We start from the raw sequence: 20,607 nt of genomic DNA on the forward strand, positions 1-20,607 counted from the left end.
GCTTCCTCCTCCATGGCCTCCCCCTGGATGGGGAGAGGTTCTCCCTCTGGTCCTTGGCCTTCATGGCGATGATGGCCCCTCCGGGATCCTCCTCCATGGCCTCCGATGATGATGGCCCCCTCCGGCAGGGTGCCAGAGAGGGCCTAGATTGATTTCTCGTGGCTACAAAGCTTGCGGCGGCGGAACTTCCGATCTAGGTTATTTTCCGGAGGTTTCAGTATTTATAGGATTTTTTGGCGTAGGTCTCACGTCATGAGGGTCTATGGGCTGTCCACGAGGCAGGGGCGCGCGCCCCCCACCCTCCTGGGTAGCCCGGGACTCTTCTGGCCCAACTCTTGCACTCCAGGGGCTTCTTTTGGTCCATAAAAATTCATCAAAAATTGGCACATCATTTGGACTATGTTTGGTATTCCTTTTCTGTTAAACTCAAAAACAAGGAGAAAACAGAAACTCGCACTGGGCTCTAAGATAATAGGTTAGTCCAAAGAATCATATGAAATAGCATATAAATGCATATAAAATATCCTAGATGGATAATATAATAGCATGAATACTTCATAAATTATAGATACGTTGGAGACGTATCATTTCTCTAACTAGGTGTCGGGGAAACTGATCCACGAACACCTATGGGACCGGCGGACCGAGCCCCTTTCGGTTCGGCGGGGGGCGGAGATCGCACGAAGAGCGGATCGAGGCGAAGCACACGAGCAGTTTACCCAGCTTCGGAGCTCTCCGGAGAGATAACACTCCTACTGCTGCATGACTGAGTGTATTGAGTTCTTGCTCGGGAGCGCTGAGTGCTACAGTACACACTAGCTGCTAACGAGACCGAGCGTGAGTGTTTTTCTGCCTTCGAACCCCTCTCTACGTTGCGCATGGGCCTCCTTTTATATGCTAAAGGGGTCTCCGACAGGTGGCAACGTAGACAAGGGTAAAAATGAAAAAGGAATTGCGGTTGGTACAACTACCTGTACAGTGTATCATACCTAACCCTGACGGCAGGGGACAAAGGCATTAAATGCCCGTCTACGTCGCCCAAATAGTGCAAAAAGGGACCGTCAGGGACGCCACCACTTGCCACGATGGCAATCTTGTCAGCGTCGCTTGCCACCGCGCACCGCTGGCCGCACAGCCTCTTGCCACGCGCGCCTGGAAAGGTCCCAGGGCGACACGTTGGTGGATGTGCTGGAGCGCGGGTACAGAGTGGTAGTTTGCCGCGGCAAGCGCCTTGCCGCGGTCGTTGTCTTGTCGCGTTCGGAAGCTTGTCGCTCACCGGGCCTCGCCGGGACGTGTGGCGCGTCGTGGCAAGTTCCTTGAGATGCCTTGGTTGGCCTTCCCGGCAAGCTCCTCTTGCCGGGGCCTTGTCTCCTTGGCTTGAATACTTTGTTCTTGAATGGCTCCAAAGGAACCACGGAGGACCTTGGCGGTCACCCGGCAAGCCTTGCCGCGGGGTGCTGCAACTGCCCGTGCACAAGTTCGGGATACTAGGGTACCCCTACTCTAGTACACCGACAGGAGCCCCCAGGCCTGGGCCACACACGGTGCCGAGCGCTGTTGGGCCAGGCCCAAAACAGGGCACGGGCACGCGTGGCCTGGGTTACGCCGTATCTCACTCTGTATCCACCGCGCCCTCCTTGAATCGGCACGCGTCGAATGCGGCGTCGTGGGAGAGATCGTGGGTGGTTTCTTTATTCGGAAAGACGGAACGTCTGCCCCCTCCCCCTTTATAAGCAGGGGAAATAGGGGCAGTTCGCCCATCTCGCCGGTTGCTATTCCAATCTCAAAAATCTCCGCCGCTCCCCCCTTCTTCCCAAAGCTGAAAGAGAGCAGCGCTCCGCCCCCCATCGCCATCGGCACCACCAACACCATCGATCTCTCTCACCACCTCCGCCATGGCTCCGAAAGCCGGGAAGGTTGTGAAGTCGGCCGAGGCGCAGCGGCTCGCGGCGCTGCGAAAGGAGCGGGCAACCTTCCCCCCTCAGCTCGCCGCGAAGGAGCTGAGGGAGTATTACTACCTCTTCTGGTCGACGGAGACGCGAGCGCATCCGCGCACGAAGGTACTCTCAGCTGCCGCTTCGGAACTGGCTCCGAATGGATATCCCTTCTTCGCGTTGTTCTTCTACTGCGGGCTCTGCCCGCCTTTCTCTGAGTTTTTCTGCGACATTATGAACACCTACGGGTTCCGCCTCCTTGACTTCACCCCCAACGCCGTTCTGACCATGGCAGTTTTCGCACATCTCTGGGAAAACTTTGTTGGAGTCTATCCAAATGTAGCTCTTTTTCGCCACTTCTTTATGCCCCGAGTTGAGAGAGGGGAGCCTTTATCCGGCGGAATCGCCTGGATCTCGAGAACTGGCAAGAAGGAAGCTTAGCTGGAGGGAGAGCTCCACAGCAAGTGGGATGAATGGAGAGCAGACTGGTGCTGGATTGTCGAGGGGAACCCGCAGCCATTTACCGCCCAACGCCAAGCCCCAGTAGCGCGCGACAACGATTGGAGCAACGTGGCCCCGGAAGACGATAGACTGAAGATTGCCGTCACCCGGATCCTACGCCTCAGGCTTGCCGGGCTCACCATAGGTGCCGTTGGCGCAGATTTTCTTCGCCACCGCATCGCCCCGCTGCAGGAGAGGAGGAGACCCGCCTGGGAGTTCCAGAATGCGGCGGATATCATGAGGCTGCGCCTGGGCCTCAACTTCAACTTCACTGTCCTGGAACTAGACGTGATGCTCCTGGAACTGTTCAAGCACGATCCTCAACATCCCGAAGTGTTCAGGTTGCCGAGGGGTGTCGTTCCGCTATGCAACAACTCCTCGCTCGACCGCATCCGTGCAATGATGCCGCTGTGCGATTCGCATGGAATTGTCTCAACTTGGCAAGAGCCTGCAGACGACATCGTGCAGGAGTTCTTTGACGGCTTGGTAGAAATGCCGGTCCGCTCCGATGAACAGAAAAGCCTTACTCGCGACACCACCGATGCGGAGATGCAGCGCATTGCCACTAGGCTGGAAGAGGCGGCGGCAGCCGCTGCCGCGGGCGAGTTTGGATTCACCGTGGAGGAGGCAGAGGCAGCAGAGACGGCAAGCCTTGCCGAGCGAGAGGAGCTTGCCGGCGAGGGAGAGCTTGTCGGGCCTGAAGCTGAGTCGAGCGAGCCCGCCGAGGGCGCGAGCGACTCGTTGAAGATCGACCCCCCCTCTTTCTCACCTTCAGACAGCTCGCCGCAAGCGGAGCCCCCAGCTCCACCAAGAAGGCGTCTCCGCAAGGCCGGGGACATAGCGGGGCGGCAGACGGGTCAACAGCCGCCGCGCCGCGCGACGCGCTCCACCGTGGCAAGCACTGTTGCCGCGGGAGCACCTCACGCCGCTGCGGCAACTGGAGCGGGGCCCTCCCGGACCACCGCTTCTGCTCCCGCCAAGCGGCTAAGGGAACCTACTCCTCCGCCTTGTCGCGCCGAAGGTGGGCTGGACTTCGACCTCTCCGCGCTCAGCTCCGACGAGGAAAGGAAGAGTAAGATTCTTTGCTGTACTTGTAGTTCTTCAATTCTTGCTGTTTTGTCTTGTATCTGATTTGCTTTACTCCGAACCCATTCCTTTTCAGGACTCTGGCCCAGAGAGGGGCGAAGAGAGCCAAGGTCCCGGTGATTGTCATCGAGGACGAACCCACCGCGACAGCAGGGGGTGTGTCCGAGACCACCTTGCCGGACCCGGCAACTATTCCCCAAAGCAGCCCCCGGCGCAGCCCCCAGCGTAAGTATATGGTTTACTTCCTGCTGTTAGGCGCGCATGGGTGCTCTTTCTTTGCTGACATCTGACTATTGGTTTGTGTAGGAGCAGAGCAGTCTCACCAGGAGTGCCCGGAAGCCGCTCCCGACATGCCATCTACTTCGACTACACCGTCAAGGAAGGATTCCCCGGCAAGGGAGAATTTTCCGGTAAGGGAGAAGTCACCGGCAAGGGATAGTTCTCCGGCAAGGGACAACACCAGCGACCCCCGGTGGCGGAGACCACGACTGTAGATCTTAGTACAGGTAATCCTCTTGCTTGAAAACTTCCCTTGGGTTCTTCTTCTTCTGATTTTCTTTTTGAATATTTGCTTGACTTTTCTTCCTTTCCCGGTCGTCAGGTCCATCTGCCATGGAGCCGATGGAAACTGAGGTCGCCGGCAAGGAGAACGCGTGCGGCAATACCGACGACGCCACTGTCACCGAAGGAGCCGGCGCTGATGATCCCGCCGGCGGAGAGGCCGCCAAAGCTGCCGCCGCAGAAGCTGGCGAGGGGTCCGGCGATCGCACTGACGGCCCCGAGGCCGCAGGAGTGTCAGGCGCTACGCCGACCGCCGATCCCTCCGCTGCTGCTGCAGCGTCAAGCTCCGAAGAGCCCCAGCCCGGCGCCTATTTGAAGGCCGGCGATGGCATCTTCATCAAGCTCCCCTGGGCGTCGAGCTCCAGGGCGCCGATCGAAGGAGAAATCTTTGATGAAGAGTTGCTCGCCTCTGCTAGGCTAACGCTGGTCGACGCGCTGAGCAGCAGCAGCGGCGAGCCTGAGGAGGAGCAGCTGCTGCGGAAGCTGTTGTCGCTCTACCGCGCCCGACAGGCCAAGCTGGTATCCCGAGAAGCGCTTGTCGCGAAGGCGGAAGTGGACATCGAGAAGCGCGCGGAGGAGCTCCGGGGCCTCAACCAGGAAGCTCTCCGGTCCCTGGCAGAGGAGCGGGAGCAACTCGCCGAGGAGCGTAAAGCCTTCCTCCTCGAGAAGGATGAAGTTGAAGAGCAACAGCGGCTTGCTGCCAAGAAGCTGTCTGCGCAGGAAGGCGAGTTGGCGCAGCGGAAGGTTAACCTTGACAGCCACGAGGAGGAGCTTGCCGCGCGCGAGCAAACATTCGGCGGGGCTCTCAAGGAAGCAGAGGATGCTGCCGCAGCTGCCGAGGCCGCCAAGAAGGAGCTGGAGACGAAGGTGGCGCAGCTGGAGGCCGTTCTCAAGGTGAGCGGCGAGGAGCTTGCTGCGCTCAAGCGTGAGCGCGAGAAGGACGCCTACACCCTTGGCGAGCTGCAGGGTCGTCTCGCCGAGAGGAGCAAGGAGCTTAGCGCCGCCAAGGACTCCAATGCAGATCTTGAGTTGAAGCTGACTACTTTGACCAAGACGCTGGACGGCGCCAGGGAGCAGGAGGTGGCCTTGAAGGAGAAGATCAAGGCCGACGAGGCGCTGCTGGCGAGTGCTGCTGCCGCCCAAAATACTTTTAGGGAGAATGTGGAGCACTGGACCGAGGGTCTCGTGGATGTTGCCGCAGCCATCGACAGGGAGCTGGCGCAGCTGGGGATGGAGGATCTCGGGTATTCCTCCGATGAGCACCTCCAACCCAGCGCCAAGCTCAGCTTGTTCTTCAAAGGCGTGGCGACGGCCCTCCAGCGACTCCGGGAGAAGATCCCAAAGCAGCTGGCCGACGAGTCACGCAAGATCTGCGCGGGAGCTCTTCAAAAGGTGCTGGTGAAGGTGGCCTTCCGCAACCCAGGCCTCAACCTCACCAACGTCCTCAGGACCTTGTCGCCGGATGCTGATCTGGAAGCGCTCAAGACCCTTGTCGCACCCATTGTGGACAAGGTGAGCGGGATCAAGAGGGTTGAGGGCGATCGCGTAGATTAGGCCGCCCGTTTTCTCTTTTTCTTGTCACTGCTGGTCATGTTATGAGAACAATCTGTTAGAGCTGCAACAAGCTATCTTGTAATATGACTCTATTTCGGGTAGCGATTGCTATGTTATTTCCTTTACTTGATTCCTTCCTTTGTATGTTTTTGCCCTACGCTTTTAGGGAACTTGTCGGCGCAGGCACCTTAGCCGCGAGCGCTGAGTGCGGGACGTCAGCAGCCTGCTGGCGGTGCCGCTACCGACAAGAAACCTTGTCGCAACTAGTCGCAGCTCACTTAAGTTGTTGAGCGGACTCGAAACAAAGTAAGGGCGCAACTAGCTACGAGTTGGTTCCTCCGCGCACAGGTTTTCCATACAAAGCACGGTCGTTCGAGAAAGATAACTTAAAATTTTAAGACGGATTGCTCAAACTTTAGCAACTTAGCTTTTCTGTCGTTTGCTTCCCGGTAAGGCGAAACTTCCTTGAACGACGCTTGGTCCACACCATTATCTTCTCCTTTCCCCCCGGCAAACTTGTGGGCGAGGGAACCTTCCTTTCTTTGAGAAAGAGAAAGAAGAGAAAATAAAGATATGGAGCCTTACGGCTCGTTATTGCTTACCAGGGGTAGGCGCTGCACAAAGTGTCAGATAACGCATGCAAAAAAAAGTAGAAATCATGAAATTGACAAGATGTGCGGAGCACATGAGCTTTACTTATGCACGGGGTCTGCGCCCGGCTTCGTACTAAGGATTACATGCAACATCGGCAAGACTTGTACAAAAGGTGGTTGCCGGAACAGGTTCCGGCAACCACGCCTTACGGGTAAAACTTACGAAGATGCTCAATGTTCCAGGAGTTGCTCACCGGAATGCCATCTTCGGTCTCAAGGCGGACAGCGCCAGGCCTAGTGACTCGTTTCACCCGGTAAGGGCCTTCCCACTTCGGTGTCAACTTGTTGGAATTCTTGGCGGACTGAACGCGCCGAAGAACAAGGTCGCCTTCCTCGAGACTTCTGGCATTAACTTTGCGGCTATGGTAGCGGCGCAAAGCTTGCTGGTATCGAGCAGCTCGTACAGCGGCCTGAAGACGGTCCTCCTCAAGGAGCAGCGAGTCATCTGGTCGCAACTGCTCTTGCTCAAGCTCATCATAAGCGAGCACTCGAGGTGACCCGTATACGAGTTCCGTGGGAGAACTGCCTCTGCCCCATAGACTAGAGCGAAAGGTGTCTGGCCAGTGGCTCGATTTGGCGTCGTCCTGATCGACCAAAGAACCACCGGCAGCTCCTCAATCTAGTTCTTTCTGCACTTGCGCAGCCTGTCGAAAGTCCTGGTCTTGAGCCCGCGCAGCACTTCAGCATTCGCCCTCTCCGCTTGACCTTTACTTCTCGGATGAGCAACAGAAGCGAAGCAGACCTTGGTGCCAAGATCTTGGACGTACTGCATGAAGGTGCGGCTCGTGAATTGCGTGCCGTTGTCGGTGATGATCCTGTTAGGGATCCCGAAGCGGCAAACAATCGACCTGAAGAACTTGACTGCTGACTATGCTGTCACCTTGCTCACTGCTTCCACTTCTGGCCACTTTGTGAACTTGTCGATCGCAACGTACAAGTACTCAAAGCCCCCGACAGCTCGGGGAAAGGGGCCGAGGATGTCGAGCCCCCAGACCGAAAATGGCCAGGATAAAGGGATCGTTTGGAGAGCTTGAGCTGGCTGGTGTATCTGCTTAGAATGGAACTGGCACGCTTCACACTTGGTTACTTGTGCAGTTGCATCCTGGAGGGCTGTCGGCCAAAAGAAACCTAGTCGGAACGCTTTGCCGGCAAGTGCTCTTGCGCCAATGTGGTGACCACATATGCCTCCATGTATCTCTGCCAACAGCTTTTGTCCGTCTTCCCGGTGAATACACTTCAATTTCACGCCGTTGAGTCTTCTTTTGTACAGTGTGTTGTCGACAAACTGGTACATACTTGACTGCCGGGCTACTCTTTCCGCTTCTTCTTGCTCTTCGGGAAGTTCTCCTGTCTGAAGGAAACGGACAATCTGCTGTGCCCATGCTGGAGCTTGCGGCTCGACAACAAGGACTAAAGGCACATCTGCTGCTGCGGGAAAATCCGCTTCTACGGCGAGAACCTGCGGCTCAGCTGGAGCTTGACGTTCCCCGGCAAGCTTGCCGGAGCAAAACTTGTCGGGAGCGTCTGCTTCAACGGAACAAACCCTAGGGCTTGCCGGAGCAGACTGCTCCTCAGCACCCTTGGTGTTGACCTTGAGGACCTTCTTGGCGGCGGCTTCGGGGAGCTCTGCCGGAAAATAGTCACCAGAAATCAACTTCCTCTTCTTGCTCTGTCCAGTTGATGGCGTCACAGACGGTTGAGTCAGTTTGAGCACAAAGATCCCTGGTTCCACAGGTAACTTAAGTGCGGCGCACTTCGACAGGCCATCGGCAATGTCGTTCTGAGCTCTTGGAACATGTTCCATCTGTAGGCCGTCAAAGTGCTCTTCTAGCTTTCTCACTTCATGAACGTAAGCTTCCATCAATGGACTCTGATAATTCTTGTTCACTTGGCGGACGACAAGCTGTGAGTCACCCCTGACAATGAGCTTCTTGATCCCAAGGTCTGCTGCGATCCTGAGACCGGCAAGCAAACCTTCATACTCTGCGGTATTGTTCGTTGCTTGCTCCTTGGGAAAGTGCATCTGGACTACGTACTTGAGGTGCTCTTCGGTGGGTGCAACAAGTAGCACGCCCGCACCGGCGCCTTACAGCGAGAAGGCACCATCAAAGTACATCAGCCACTCTTTGCTTGCTTCCTTGACGGGGATGATCGTTTCTGGAATTCCTTCATCTTGTGTTGGCGTCCATTCTGCTATGAACTCCGCCAATGCTCTGCTTTGGATAGTTGAAGTGCTCTCAAACTTGAGGCCAAAGCTTGACAGTTCCAGTGCCCACTCGACAATCCTGCCTTTTGCTTCTGGATTTTGCAGTATCCTCTTCAGCGGAAAACGAGCGACGACTGTGATCTCATGTGCTTGGAAGCAATGGCGCAACTTTCTCGAGGCCGTGAGAAGGCCGAAAAGCAATTTTTGCACACCAGAGTACCTTGACCTAGCCCCCTGCAGAAGGGAACTGACAAAGTAAACTGGGCGCTGCACCATTCTTTTCTGCATCTTCTCACGCGTCTGCGCAGATCCATCTTTATCGGGACCAGAGCTTGCCGGTGAAGTCCCCTGCTTGTCGCTGGATGCATCTGCCGTGGTTGCTGGCTCATCATCCGCCTCCCTCTCCGCTACTAACGCAGCACTAACCACTTGATTGGTTGCCGCTACATATAGCAGCAACTTCTCTTGTGGCTTAGGTGCGACAAGTGTTGGATTGGAGGACAGGTATCTCTTTAAGTCCTGCAGTGCAGCCTCCGCTTCCGGAGTCCATTTCATTGGACCTGCCTTTTTCAATATTTTGAAAAATGGCAGGGCGCGCTCAGCAGACCTAGAGATAAACCTGCTGAGAGCAGCTACGCAACCGGTAAGTCTTCGTACATCCTTGACGCGCTTTGGTGCTTCAATCTGCTCAATGGCCTTGATTTTGTCGGGATTGGCTTCAATTCCCCGCTGAGACACGAAGAACCCGAGAAGCTTGCCGGAGGGGACTCCAAACACACACTTCTCGGGGTTAAGCTTGAGGTTGATCTTGCGCACATTTGCAAAGGTTTCGTCTAAATCTTGAATCAGAGTCGCCTTGTCCTTGCTCTTGACCACTATGTCATCCATGTAGGCTTCCACATTTCTGTATATTTGCGGCTCAAAAGCGTCATGGACTACCCTTGCAAATGTTGAACCAGCATTCTTTAAACCGAAAGGCATCCGTACGAAACAGTATGTGCCACATGGGGTGATGAACGCGGTCTTCTCCTCATCCTTTTCTGCCATGAAGATCTGATGGTATCCTGAGTATGCATCAAGAAATGAAATCAAGTCACATCCGACCGTGGAGTCAACAATCTGGTCGATGCGCGGCAAGGGAAATGGGTCTTTGGGACAAGCTTTATTGACATCGGTAAAGTCGATACAAAGCCGCCATTTCCTGTTTGCCTTGTGCACGATTACAGGGTTGGCCAACCACGTAGGATGGAGCACTCCTCTGACAAGGCATGCTGCTTCCAATTTCTTGATTTCTTCTGCGATGAATTCTTGGCGCTCTACTGCCTGCTTCCTGACTTTCTACTTGACGGGCCGCGCATGAGGACAGACGGCAAGATGGTGCTCGATTACTTTCCTGGGAACACCGGGGATGTCAGACGGTTGCCACGCAAATACGTCGACGTTCACCCGCAGAAAAAGCAACGAGCGCGCTTTCCTATTTAGGGTCGAGAGTGGCACTGATGGTAAAGGTACCACGAGTGCAACCTCCTTGGTGGACACCTTCTTGGTCTCTGGTGGAGCTGCCATTGTCTTCTTACACTTGCCGGTGGAGCTCGATGGTGCGTCCTCGACGGTAGCGCAGCACTCCGAAGAGGTGCGCTTGCCGGAGTGGGCATCAGAACTCTTGCCGGACTTGGTCTTCTTCTTCGCCCCGGGAGCTTCAACGGCAAGTGACTTGCGATCTGTTGCGGCTGTTGCTTCCCGGTAGATCTTGTCGGCGCAGATAAGAGCATCCTTCTTGTCGCCAGGGACAGAGATGACACTTATCGAGCCTGGCATCTTCAGCATGTTGTATGCATAGTGAGAGGCTGCCATGAATTTGGCGAGTGCTGGACGGTCGAGTATCCCATTGTAAGGCAATGGAAAGTCAGCAACGTCAAAAGTGAACCTCTCAGTCCTGAAGTTCAACTCGCTGCCAAATGTCACCGGCAACGTGATCTTTCCCTTCGGCTTGCTCCTTCCCGGATTGATTCCTTGGAATGTGCCGGTCTCTTCGAGCTCGCCATCAGGGATCTGGAGTTTCTGGAGTACCGCGGAGGAGATCAGGTTCAAGCCGGCCCCGCCGTCAACTAGCATCTTAGTGACCTTGAGGTTGTGGATAGTTGGTGAAACCAACATCGGCAAGCACCCGACCGCAGTTATGCGATCAGGGTGGTCCTCAATATCAAAGATGATAGGCGTGCTGGACCATTTCAGAGGCTTGTGTGACTCGACGGGTGGTTCTGCCGCATTGACTTCCCGCACCCACTGCTTGAGCTGGCGGTGTGAAGTATGCAGAGAAGCACCGCCGTCAACGCACATGACCTCTGTGGCTTTCTGGAACTCCTGCTCATCGGTCTCGTCATCATCCATATCTTCATCGTCGTCGTCATCTTCATCCTTGTCGCGGCTGCGGGGAGGTCTGTCTCCTTGCCGCTGCTTGGCCTTGCCGCGGCGTCCTCCTCGGCCGAGGCGTTTCTTGCCGGCTCCTCCAGCACCTTCCTGGGCCTTCTCCTTGTCGCGTCGCTCATATTCAGCCTTTTGCTGCTCGACAAGCTGCTCGACCTTCTTGCAGCTCTGGAGGTCATGGCCCTTGGTGCGGTGGATCTTGCAGTACTGCTTGTTGGTGCCGTCCTGCTTGTCGGCGACCGCCACAGCCTGGTAGTTGGTGCCTACGGCAATCTCCTCGCCGGAGCTACCAGCTTTGGCTTTCTTGGCGCCACCTCCGTTGCCGGACTGCTCAACGACTAGCACATCTTTGCCTTTCTTCTTCCTGTTGTTCCGCCGCCGGTTTTTCTTTGCCGGGGCAGCCTCCTCACTATCAGATCCTCCTGCTTCTGTATTCTCTCCGGGGAGTTTCCTCCCTTCCTCAGCACGTGCACACTTGTCGGCCAGGGCATATAGCTCACTGACGTCTCTGATCTTGCACATCGCCATCTCCTCCCGCATCCTGCGGTTTCGCATGTTCTGATGGAATGCGCTGATTACCGCGGCAGGGTGGACATCTGGGATGTTGTGCCGTACGCGGCTGAATCTCTGAATGTACTTGCGCAGGGGCTCTCCTTCCTTCTGGGCGAGCAGATGAAGGTCGCTCTCTTGGCCATGAGGCTTGTGGCCGCCTGTAAAGGCGCCGACAAACTGATGGCATAGGTCTGCCTAGGAGAATATGGAGTTGTCCGGCAAGTGCATGAGCCAGGATCTGACATTGGGCTTGAGCACCAGCGGGAAGTAGTTGGCCAGGATCTTGTCATCCCGCCCCCCGGCAGCTTGCACCGCGATGGTGTAGATGTTGAGGAACTCCGACGGATGCGACTTGCCGTCGTACTTCTCTGGTACGTCTGGCTTGAAATTCTTCGTGCCGGGCCACTGGACTTGCCGCAGCTCACGAGTGAACGCAGGGCAACCTACCGCGTACGGCAAGTCGCCTGGTTCCCCTGGTGCATGCATGCCGACAGAGGGCCCAGCGCGCTGGTCCGATTGACGTTGCGCTTCTCTTCGGCGCTCGATGCGAGTTCAAGCGTCTTCTTGCTGTCGTTCTTGAAGAACTTGGCGCTGATCGCGACGAGCTCGTGGATCTGATGATGCGGTGGAGTCGCTGTCGAGGTGGATCCGGCGAGTTGGCGATCTTGGCCTTCGGGGTGGAGAGTGCATCGTGGTTGCACCCCCACCGGTTTCGTCGCCATCGGCTCGTGCCCGGCAGTCTTGCCGCGGCAGCGATGTACTCGGCTGCCGCGGAGTGTCGCCGTTGGCGAAGCCAATGAGACTCTGAATGGTGGCCCTCCATTCATCGATCTTGTCTGCCGTTGGAGGGTAATCCAGGAGCAGTTGAGCTCGCGCCAAAGCTTCTGCTGGAGTGGTGGGCGGCAGTGGCAAACGGCGCGAGGAGCGGGATATGCTCGGACTTCTAACTATGTTAGAAGGAGCAGTATCCCGTCCAGGCGACCGTGTCTCGCTCGTGCCAGCATGTTGGCGTGCATGCTGGTCTTGAGCACCCCGAGATCCACCAGCTCGATCTTGGTCCAACGAACGTATGGCACTGCGAATACCATGACGCTGTCGGTCTTGCGCCTCCTGAGATGGGCGCGGTGCATGTACGGACGTCGAGGTCTGCGCAGCCTTGTCCTTGGACCTGGCAGCACCGTGGGCTCCCTCGTCGATGCCCGTTCTTCCGCCGGCGTCTACCCCACCACCCGTTTGCTCCGGTGGTGGTGGGATCGACGTGGACGGAACAGCTGCCGCCGAAGCCTTCTTCTTCGGTGGCATGTCGATGAAGAAGATGAAGATCTAGCTCGTGTGAACGTCGGATCAGGTTCACACAACCTCGACGCCCCCTACCTGGCGCGCCAAAGATGTCGGGGAAACTGATCCACGAATACCTATGGGACCGGCGGACCGAGCCCCTTTCGGTTCGGCGGGGGGCGGAGATCGCACGAAGAGCGGATTGAGGCGAAGCACACGAGCAGTTTACCCAGCTTCGGAGCTCTCCGGAGAGATAACACTCCTACTGCTGCATGACCGAGTGTATTGAGTTCTTGCTCGGGAGCGCTGAGTGCTACAGTACACACTAGTTGCTAACGAGACCGAGCGTGAGTGTTTTTCTGCCTTCGAACCCCTCTCTACGTTGCGCATGGGCCTCCTTTTATATGCTAAAGGGGTCTCCGACAGGTGGCAACGTAGACAAGGGTAAAAATGGAAAAGGAATTGCGGTTGGTACAACTACCTATACAGTGTATCATACCTAACCCTGACGGCAGGGGACAAAGGCATTAAATGCCCGTCTACGTCGCCCAAATAGTGCAAAAAGGGACCGTCAGGGACGCCACCGCTTGCCACGATGGCAATCTTGTCAGCATCACTTGCCACCGCGCACCGCTGGCCGCACAGCCTCTTGCCACGCGCGCCTGGAAAGGTCCCAGGGCGACACATTGGTGGATGTGCTGGAGCGCGGGTACAGAGTGGTAGTTTGCCGCGGCAAGCGCCTTGCCGCGGTCGTTGTCTTGTCGCGTCCGGAAGCTTGTCGCTCACCGGGCCTCGCCGGGACGCGTGGCGCGTCGCGGCAAGTTCCTTGAGATGCCTTGGTTGGCCTTCCCGGCAAGCTCCTCTTGCCGGGGCCTTGTCTCCTTGGCTTGAATACTTTGTTCTTGAATGGCTCCAAAGGAACCACAGAGGACCTTGGCGGTCACCCGGCAAGCCTTGCCGCGGGGTGCTGCAACTGCCCGTGCACAAGTTCGGGATACTAGGGTACCCCTACTCTAGTACACCGACACTAGGTAAATGACTGATTTTGTTGATAACTTCATTTTGGTCCATTAGGTAGTTTACAACTTTGCCACTGAAGGTAGGTTGTCTCACATGGGTTCACCCCACCGAGCAGACCGAGTGCCATGATTTTGATGATGTGGCTCAAGGTGGAAGATGTGGCGCTCGTGCTTGTCGGTGGGATGGTGCAAGGCGCAACTCCGACGCGGTTCCTGGCTGGTTGGACGACATTGAGGCGCAACCCTGGCGCCCACTGAGTGCTGCCTCGGCTACAACCTCCCTCTGTAAGCTCCATCTTCCTCCTGCTCCTATGCTTCGGCTACTGTTTGGGATGTAACTGGACTACCATGGCACTTGAGTATTCAGTCTTTGTACTCCCAAATTTAATCTCCCCTTTCTTAGTTAGCAGTAGTGATGTTGCTTATCAATCATGCAATTTGTTGTTAGCAACATGTACCAGATTTGAGTTATTTTCATTTTGATATTGTTTTTGTTTTCAAACATTCTGGATCATACTAAGATACTTGGTAGAGATATCCTAGATTTATTCTTTTGTGTTTCACTAATTTCTTTCTATGCTTTCAAGTTCGTCACTGTGTCTGTTAGTGTCATCTCTAGTTACTATTGGTGCCTATGATTTGGATTATTATCCGTTTGATTCCTTCAGGTGATGGGGCCGCCAACTTGGGCCTGCTGAAGAATGGCGGGGCGGTGCAAGGCGCAACTCCGACGTGGTTCCTCGCCGGTTGGATGACGTTCAGGCGCAACCCTCGCGCCCATTGGGTACTGCCTCTGCTACAACCTCCTTGGGTGAGCTCCATCTTCCTCTTGCTCATCTGCTCCGACTACTGTATTGGACATGGCCGTCGCTATATTGATGTGGTGTTCATGCTCTATGCCCTACTCATGCGTCGGTCCCTTCTTGAGCTCTGTAGTTGTGGATGCATGCTATTCTAGGGTTTGCAGGCTGCTGTTCATGTTTAGTTGCTATCATAGGAGCTCCTGTGATGATCTGGTTTACATGTGGATGCCCTGGTCGCATTGAAGGAAATATACCCTAGAGGCAATAATAAATTTTTTACTTTATATTTCCTTATTCATGATAAAGGTTTATTATTCATGCTAGACCGTGCCTCTCGCGAAAGCAAAACTGTGACTCTCCTGAAAGAAAAAACAAAAAACGGGTTTTTTCCGTTTCCGAGAGGCACGGTCGTGAGTGGCGAAAGCAAAACCGTGCCTCTCGCGAAGGCAAAACTGTGACTCTCCTGAAAGAAAAGAAAAAAAGATAACACGTTTTTTCGTGCAAAATTTTCCTTTTTATTTTTTTAAACCAAAAGCTAAAGAAGACCGGTGAAAAACCGAAATGTCAAAATAACACGAAAAAAACCCAGTTAAAAAGCCAAAAACGCGTGCAGAAAAATAAAATAAAAAACCGAAGAAAGCTCCCAGAGTGCGACACGTGGCGGGCCGCTGTGAATGCGCCAAGTGACGTTGATCGTTGTGAGGCTCCCAAAGAAGCGCTCGTCAACTAATTGCTCCCGTGTGTGGCAGAGCATGCGGTACTACTGGCCTCGCCAGCGCATGTGGATCTCTAAAAAGGAACATGACGCACATGGCAACTCATAAATTTCCGAACAGTGTTCTAAGAAATGTTCCGAATATTTTTTGAATTTGTGAACAATTTCTTTAAAATGGAAACATTTTGTGAAACTGTAAACAGTTTTTAGATACTCATTTTTAATTCCTGATTATTTTTTGAAAGGAACTTGATAAGTGTCACACGTGTGGCATAAACACATAGCAACTCTGAATATTTTTATGACAAGTTTAGTGATGCGAGTATGCCAATTTTTTTTTTTCGGATGACAAGTTTCATTTTTTTGGGGGTTTTTTCCTCTTTCCGGATGGCAACTTTAGCTGTAAAAAACCGTCAGGGTGGGATTGCTTCGTGCCACTCGTGTGGCATTTATCGTTTGGATTTTTGAAACGGCGAACATTTTTTTTAAACATGACAACATCCTTTGAAATTCCGAAAAAAATGAAACCGCTTAAATGTTTTAAAAAATCACCGGTTTTTTGGATCAGTGAATAATTTCTGGAAAATGGATCTTTATGAAATTCCGAAAAGCTTTTGGATATACGGTCATTTCTTGAAACACGGCTTTTTTATATTTGTGACCAAATTTTGAAAAACAGGAGCATTTTTTAAAATAAAATCCGAACAACATTTGAAATTTCCAAACATTAAAAAAAACAAAATTAAACTTGAAGCAGAAAAGAAAGAATATTCGCAAAAAAAACGAAAAAAAAAAAAAGAAACTGGTAGGCAGTCGTTGGATGAGAATCAAGCGGTGCTGGTTAGTCGAAGATTGGCGCGCTGTCATCAGCGTCCTTTTCCTTCCCTTGAGAACAGCGGGACTGTCCATTTCTTCAGTCAAGACCGTAGGGGCCTCGTCTCAACGTGAAGTGTTGGGGTTGGGTTTTCCCTTTGTGGCTTCCGGACGGCACCCGCGGCGACACATGGCGGCGCTGCAAGGCGACGTGTCTCTCCGGAATCCCCTCCTCCCTCCCCACCTCACGGCTCGGGCCCAGAGTTTACCCCATCCCAATCCCCTCTACCTCGTGGGTTCCAGAACGCAGCCAGCTCCATTCACACTCCTCCTCCCGCACCATACCATCAATCAAGGTGCTCGAGGGACATAGGATCAGAAGAAAGACGGGAGGATGGATCGGTACGAGGTGGTGAGGGACATCGGATCCGGGAACTTCGGGGTGGCGAAGCTGGTGCGGGACGTCAGGACCAAGGAGCACTTCGCCGTCAAGTTCATCGAGCGAGGCCACAAGGTACGTCCCCTCCTACGTACCCACACGGTCGATCGGCGCCTGATCCGAATAATTCTCCTGCGTGTGCGTGCGTGCTATCCTAGGCTCGATTGGCCTGTTTTTAGTGGCATGCCCCCGTGATTGGTCAAGTTGGAATGGAGGATCGAATGTTTTGGTTTGGCCGGTCAGCGTCCATGGATTCGCTCTGCTCTGTCCTCTGTTTTACGCGGCAGTGAAGCTGCAGGACAGTGAGGTTATCTCGTGGTTCCCCGTGTGTGCTCCGAATTTCCAGAAATGCTGGGAGTTTCGGAGGAAATATAAGAGCGTTTTTTACGCTCCTTTTGTCGGTTAGTTCGCAATTTATGTGACCAGTCAATTATATCTTGCTTGACTGAAACTTGCCGTTTTTACTGCTCGGCAGCATGTGTTGCGCGGGCATGGTTCTAATTGTGAGGGCAGGTTTACCAGGACTGCGGATGTCGCCTACGTGGTGCTCTTTGAGTTCAGGGGCTCGAGTTTCAGGGATGAAGACTCTAGGTTCGACCTTCATCAGTTGAATTTGGCGATGGATGGAACTTTCAAAAAAAAAAAAAGGCGATGGCGTCGTTCACGCGACGTCCCCTTGTTGAAGACATTGCATGGAGTTTACACAGACTCTCTCTTAATTCCAAAGGAATCATATTCTAACAAAATAGGCAGTGTCTGTCATGGTAGGCCAAGGAAGTATCCAGTGCGTGCCACCCTGCCGTTGCTTCCCATGCTTCCCTCCAATAAAAATAGTCGACAAGAATCAATGACACACACAGAATCTGCCTCCGGTGCCACATACTAGTAACTTCCAATATAGTATATGATTAATTATTCATAGCCTTCGTTTGGTGTGGCTTTGGTTTCAAGCATTTATGCATTTCTCCTTTTGGGTGTACCTGTTGAAAGCATCTTTTATTGGAATGCAGTAACAAAATTTTACGACAGTTATTAAAGAACTAATAGATGATTCACCTAAGTGATTCCACAGTCCAGGATGACATCCAACGGCTTGGAGCGCGTGGTGGATCGATCCTAACGTTCGGAAGGCTGTGTCATGCTTAAGTAACAAACATGTGCCGAGGTTACAAGCATGAGGCATTGGTTATTTTTGTTGTACATACTACTATTAAGTTTATTTTTTTCAAGGTTTTTTATATTTTGTTTTCTCTTCTGAGTTTAGTTTAGCTTTTGCTGGGTGTTTCTATCCTCTGAATTAGCTGTTCGGACATGTCAGGCAAATGTTTCTGTTTGTTTAATGATGCATTGATGCTACTGTTATAGTACGCCATGCCTATGCTGTCCATTTCGTCTTCTTCTTCCTCCTGAGAGGTGTGCCCATCATTTTACGGAAATGTTAAAAATCTGATGTCAGATTTTTAAGAATGGCAAATCTGATGCTCGGGATGAGAAATTATGTTGTCACGAGCATGTCAATGTCCTTCAGCAAGCATGGCAAATCCTGGCAAAAAGCTGAGCGGAAATTGCCATGCTCGTGTAAACATAATTTGCAATCCGAGCGTCAGTTTGTCATGCTTAAAAATCTGACGTCAGATTCTTAGTGGAATCCTTATTTTAAGCCGAAGATGTACCGGAATTTTACTCTTTTCTTGTGGTTGTTATTTTCTTAAGCTCTTTGTATTTGTTCTGTTTCTTTCTGGCCCTTTGTTTAAACTTCAGTATTTATGATTCCTCAGTTAACTCTTAAACATTTATTTTTGCTGCAGATTGATGAACATGTTCAAAGGGAGATTATGAACCACCGGTCACTCAAGCATCCAAATATTATTCGATTCAAGGAGGTAATTTCTTGGCTTCTAGGACAGTGATTGTCACTCATATAGGTTCAAAGTTGATTGAGTTATGAGTGTAATGCTTGAGCTCTTTACCTCATGAAATTTAACGCAGGGTAGCTAGTCACATATTGTACTGTCGTTACAGAAAATTGTGGCTTTACAAGATTATGGATCTTCTTTTTTACTTTTACGATTGCAACTTGTTGATCACAGTGATTGATTTCGGAGACTCGACTCACATATGGAAACATACTAATATGGAAGTTAAGGTTATCTCTAGTGGGAAGTAGAACGTGTAACTGAAAAATTAGTTCCATGTTTTGAGGCTAGGACTCTTTACTACTTTGGTGTATGTTATTTTAGGAAAAAGTCCAAAATAAACCTTGAAGTTGTAGCCAAAAGCTAAATCAAACCCTAAACTTTGAATCCCGGAAATTGGCACTCTGAACTTATAATCCCGGTCTATTTTAGACCCTAGACCTGTTTGGCACACCGGGAATACTACAATCCCGGCCGGGATAACCAGCTACTATCAGAAACAAGAATTTGGGCCAGCCCACTATAACACAAGAAGAATTCGTGAAGGTTCAAAAATGTTTGCACGTTTCTAAAATTGTTCAGAAGTTAAAAAACGTTCATGTTTTATATTTTTAGCACGAATTCAATTCATTTTGTATTACTTAAAAATTATTTAGAATTCTGAAATTCTGTTCGCATTTTAAAAAACTGTTCGTGATTTAAAAATAATCACATTTGTCAAAAAATATTTAGAATTACAACAGTTATTCACATGCTATTAATTTTTTTGGATCTTCAGAATTGTGTCGCATTTTTTGAATAATATTTTTGGAATTTTCATAAATTATTTCGTAAAGAATGTTCTTAAAAAAATGTTCCGGATTGTTGGCTGCGGACTCGACTGGGCTGGCCCATCAGACATAAAGCAAGTTTTTTTTTTCTTATCACGTGCTATAAAAATTCTTTCTTTCTTTTTCTTAACGCACAACGTAATACATCCAAGAGAAAAAAACATGTCGTGGAGTCGAACTTTGGACCTGGTATGGTTGACCTGATTCGCTAGCCACTACAGCAAATGACTATGACTTACATGATAAGAAGCCAAAAATATTTAATCAAAAACCAAAGCGTCGAACTGTGAAAAAAAATTAGGGGCAAGCAAGTATTGAAAAAATATTTATTTCTGAATTCTTCGAACATTTTATAAAGTGCAATTTTAAATTTTTTTAATACTTTTATAAAACCAACAACTGTCAAAAAGAGAACACCTTTTGAAACATAAACATTTTCTTAAACCTGAGAAGTTTTTTAAAGTGCAAACACTTATTGAAACATTTTTTTTATGAAACCTAAACAAAATTTTGAAGTGCGAACAATTTTTGTACAATGTAAAAAAATGTTTGCGTGTTGTAAAAAAATGTGTCATAACCTTAACAGAATATACGTGACATGTGTTTGAAAAAGTGTATGGAAATTTAAAAATGTTGAACCATGTAAAAGAGTGTTCGTGTAGTTTTATTCAAATGTTTAGTGTCATTAAGAAAATGTAAAACATGTATTTGGAAAAATATTACCATGTATTCAAAAAAGTTTTGAAAACATTTAATTTAAAAATCTCCATAATGTATTTGAAATACCAAAAGTTTATCAAATATTTAATGTGTGCGTTAAAAAAATATGTTTGGTACTGAGAAAAATTAGACATGTGTGAAAATGAAAAAGAAAAGAAAACATAAAAGAAAAAAACTAACAAAACAAATTAGTGTGCGTGCATGAGCGACTGCACTACTGGGCCGGCCCAATTCAGCAAATACTGGCGAAGTCCTCTCAAGGTTTAAAATAGACCGGGATTAGAGAATTTAGTGTGCTGATTTCAGGGATTGAGAGTTCGGGGTTTGGTTTAGCTTTCGCCTATAAATGCAAGGTTTATTTTGGACTTTTCCCGTTATTTTACGTCAAACATGTTGGCTAACTACTTCACTACTACTCCCTCCGTTCCTTTATTACTAACTTTTCCCAAAAAATTCACAATGTAAGGTGTATTTCTATTTTCATGCTTGCCCTTCTACCATCCATTACATGCCTTAGATAAAAAGTACTACCTATTCCCAATAGGAAGGTAGTAAAAAAAGAATATCTCTCCCTGATTGCATGCACTCACATTTCTCTCC

At 51.1% G+C, this 20,607-nt stretch overlaps 1 protein-coding gene across 1 annotated transcript in view; it reads left to right on the forward strand.

Annotated features, from left to right (window-relative positions):
- The first annotated feature begins 16,302 nt into the window (after positions 1 to 16,302).
- LOC119365937 (abscisic acid-inducible protein kinase-like) overlaps positions 16,303 to 20,607 on the forward strand; it is a 6,722-nt gene continuing 2,417 nt past the window's right edge. The window contains exons 1-2 of the mRNA XM_037631586.1: positions 16,303 to 16,616; positions 18,350 to 18,424. Of these exons, the coding sequence (XP_037487483.1) occupies positions 16,497 to 16,616; positions 18,350 to 18,424 (195 nt within the window). The 5' untranslated portion in view covers positions 16,303 to 16,496. The remainder of the gene's footprint in view (positions 16,617 to 18,349; positions 18,425 to 20,607) is intronic.

Source organism: Triticum dicoccoides, chromosome 2B (assembly GCF_002162155.2).
Source record: "Triticum dicoccoides isolate Atlit2015 ecotype Zavitan chromosome 2B, WEW_v2.0, whole genome shotgun sequence".
Lineage (NCBI taxonomy): Eukaryota > Viridiplantae > Streptophyta > Magnoliopsida > Poales > Poaceae > Triticum > Triticum dicoccoides.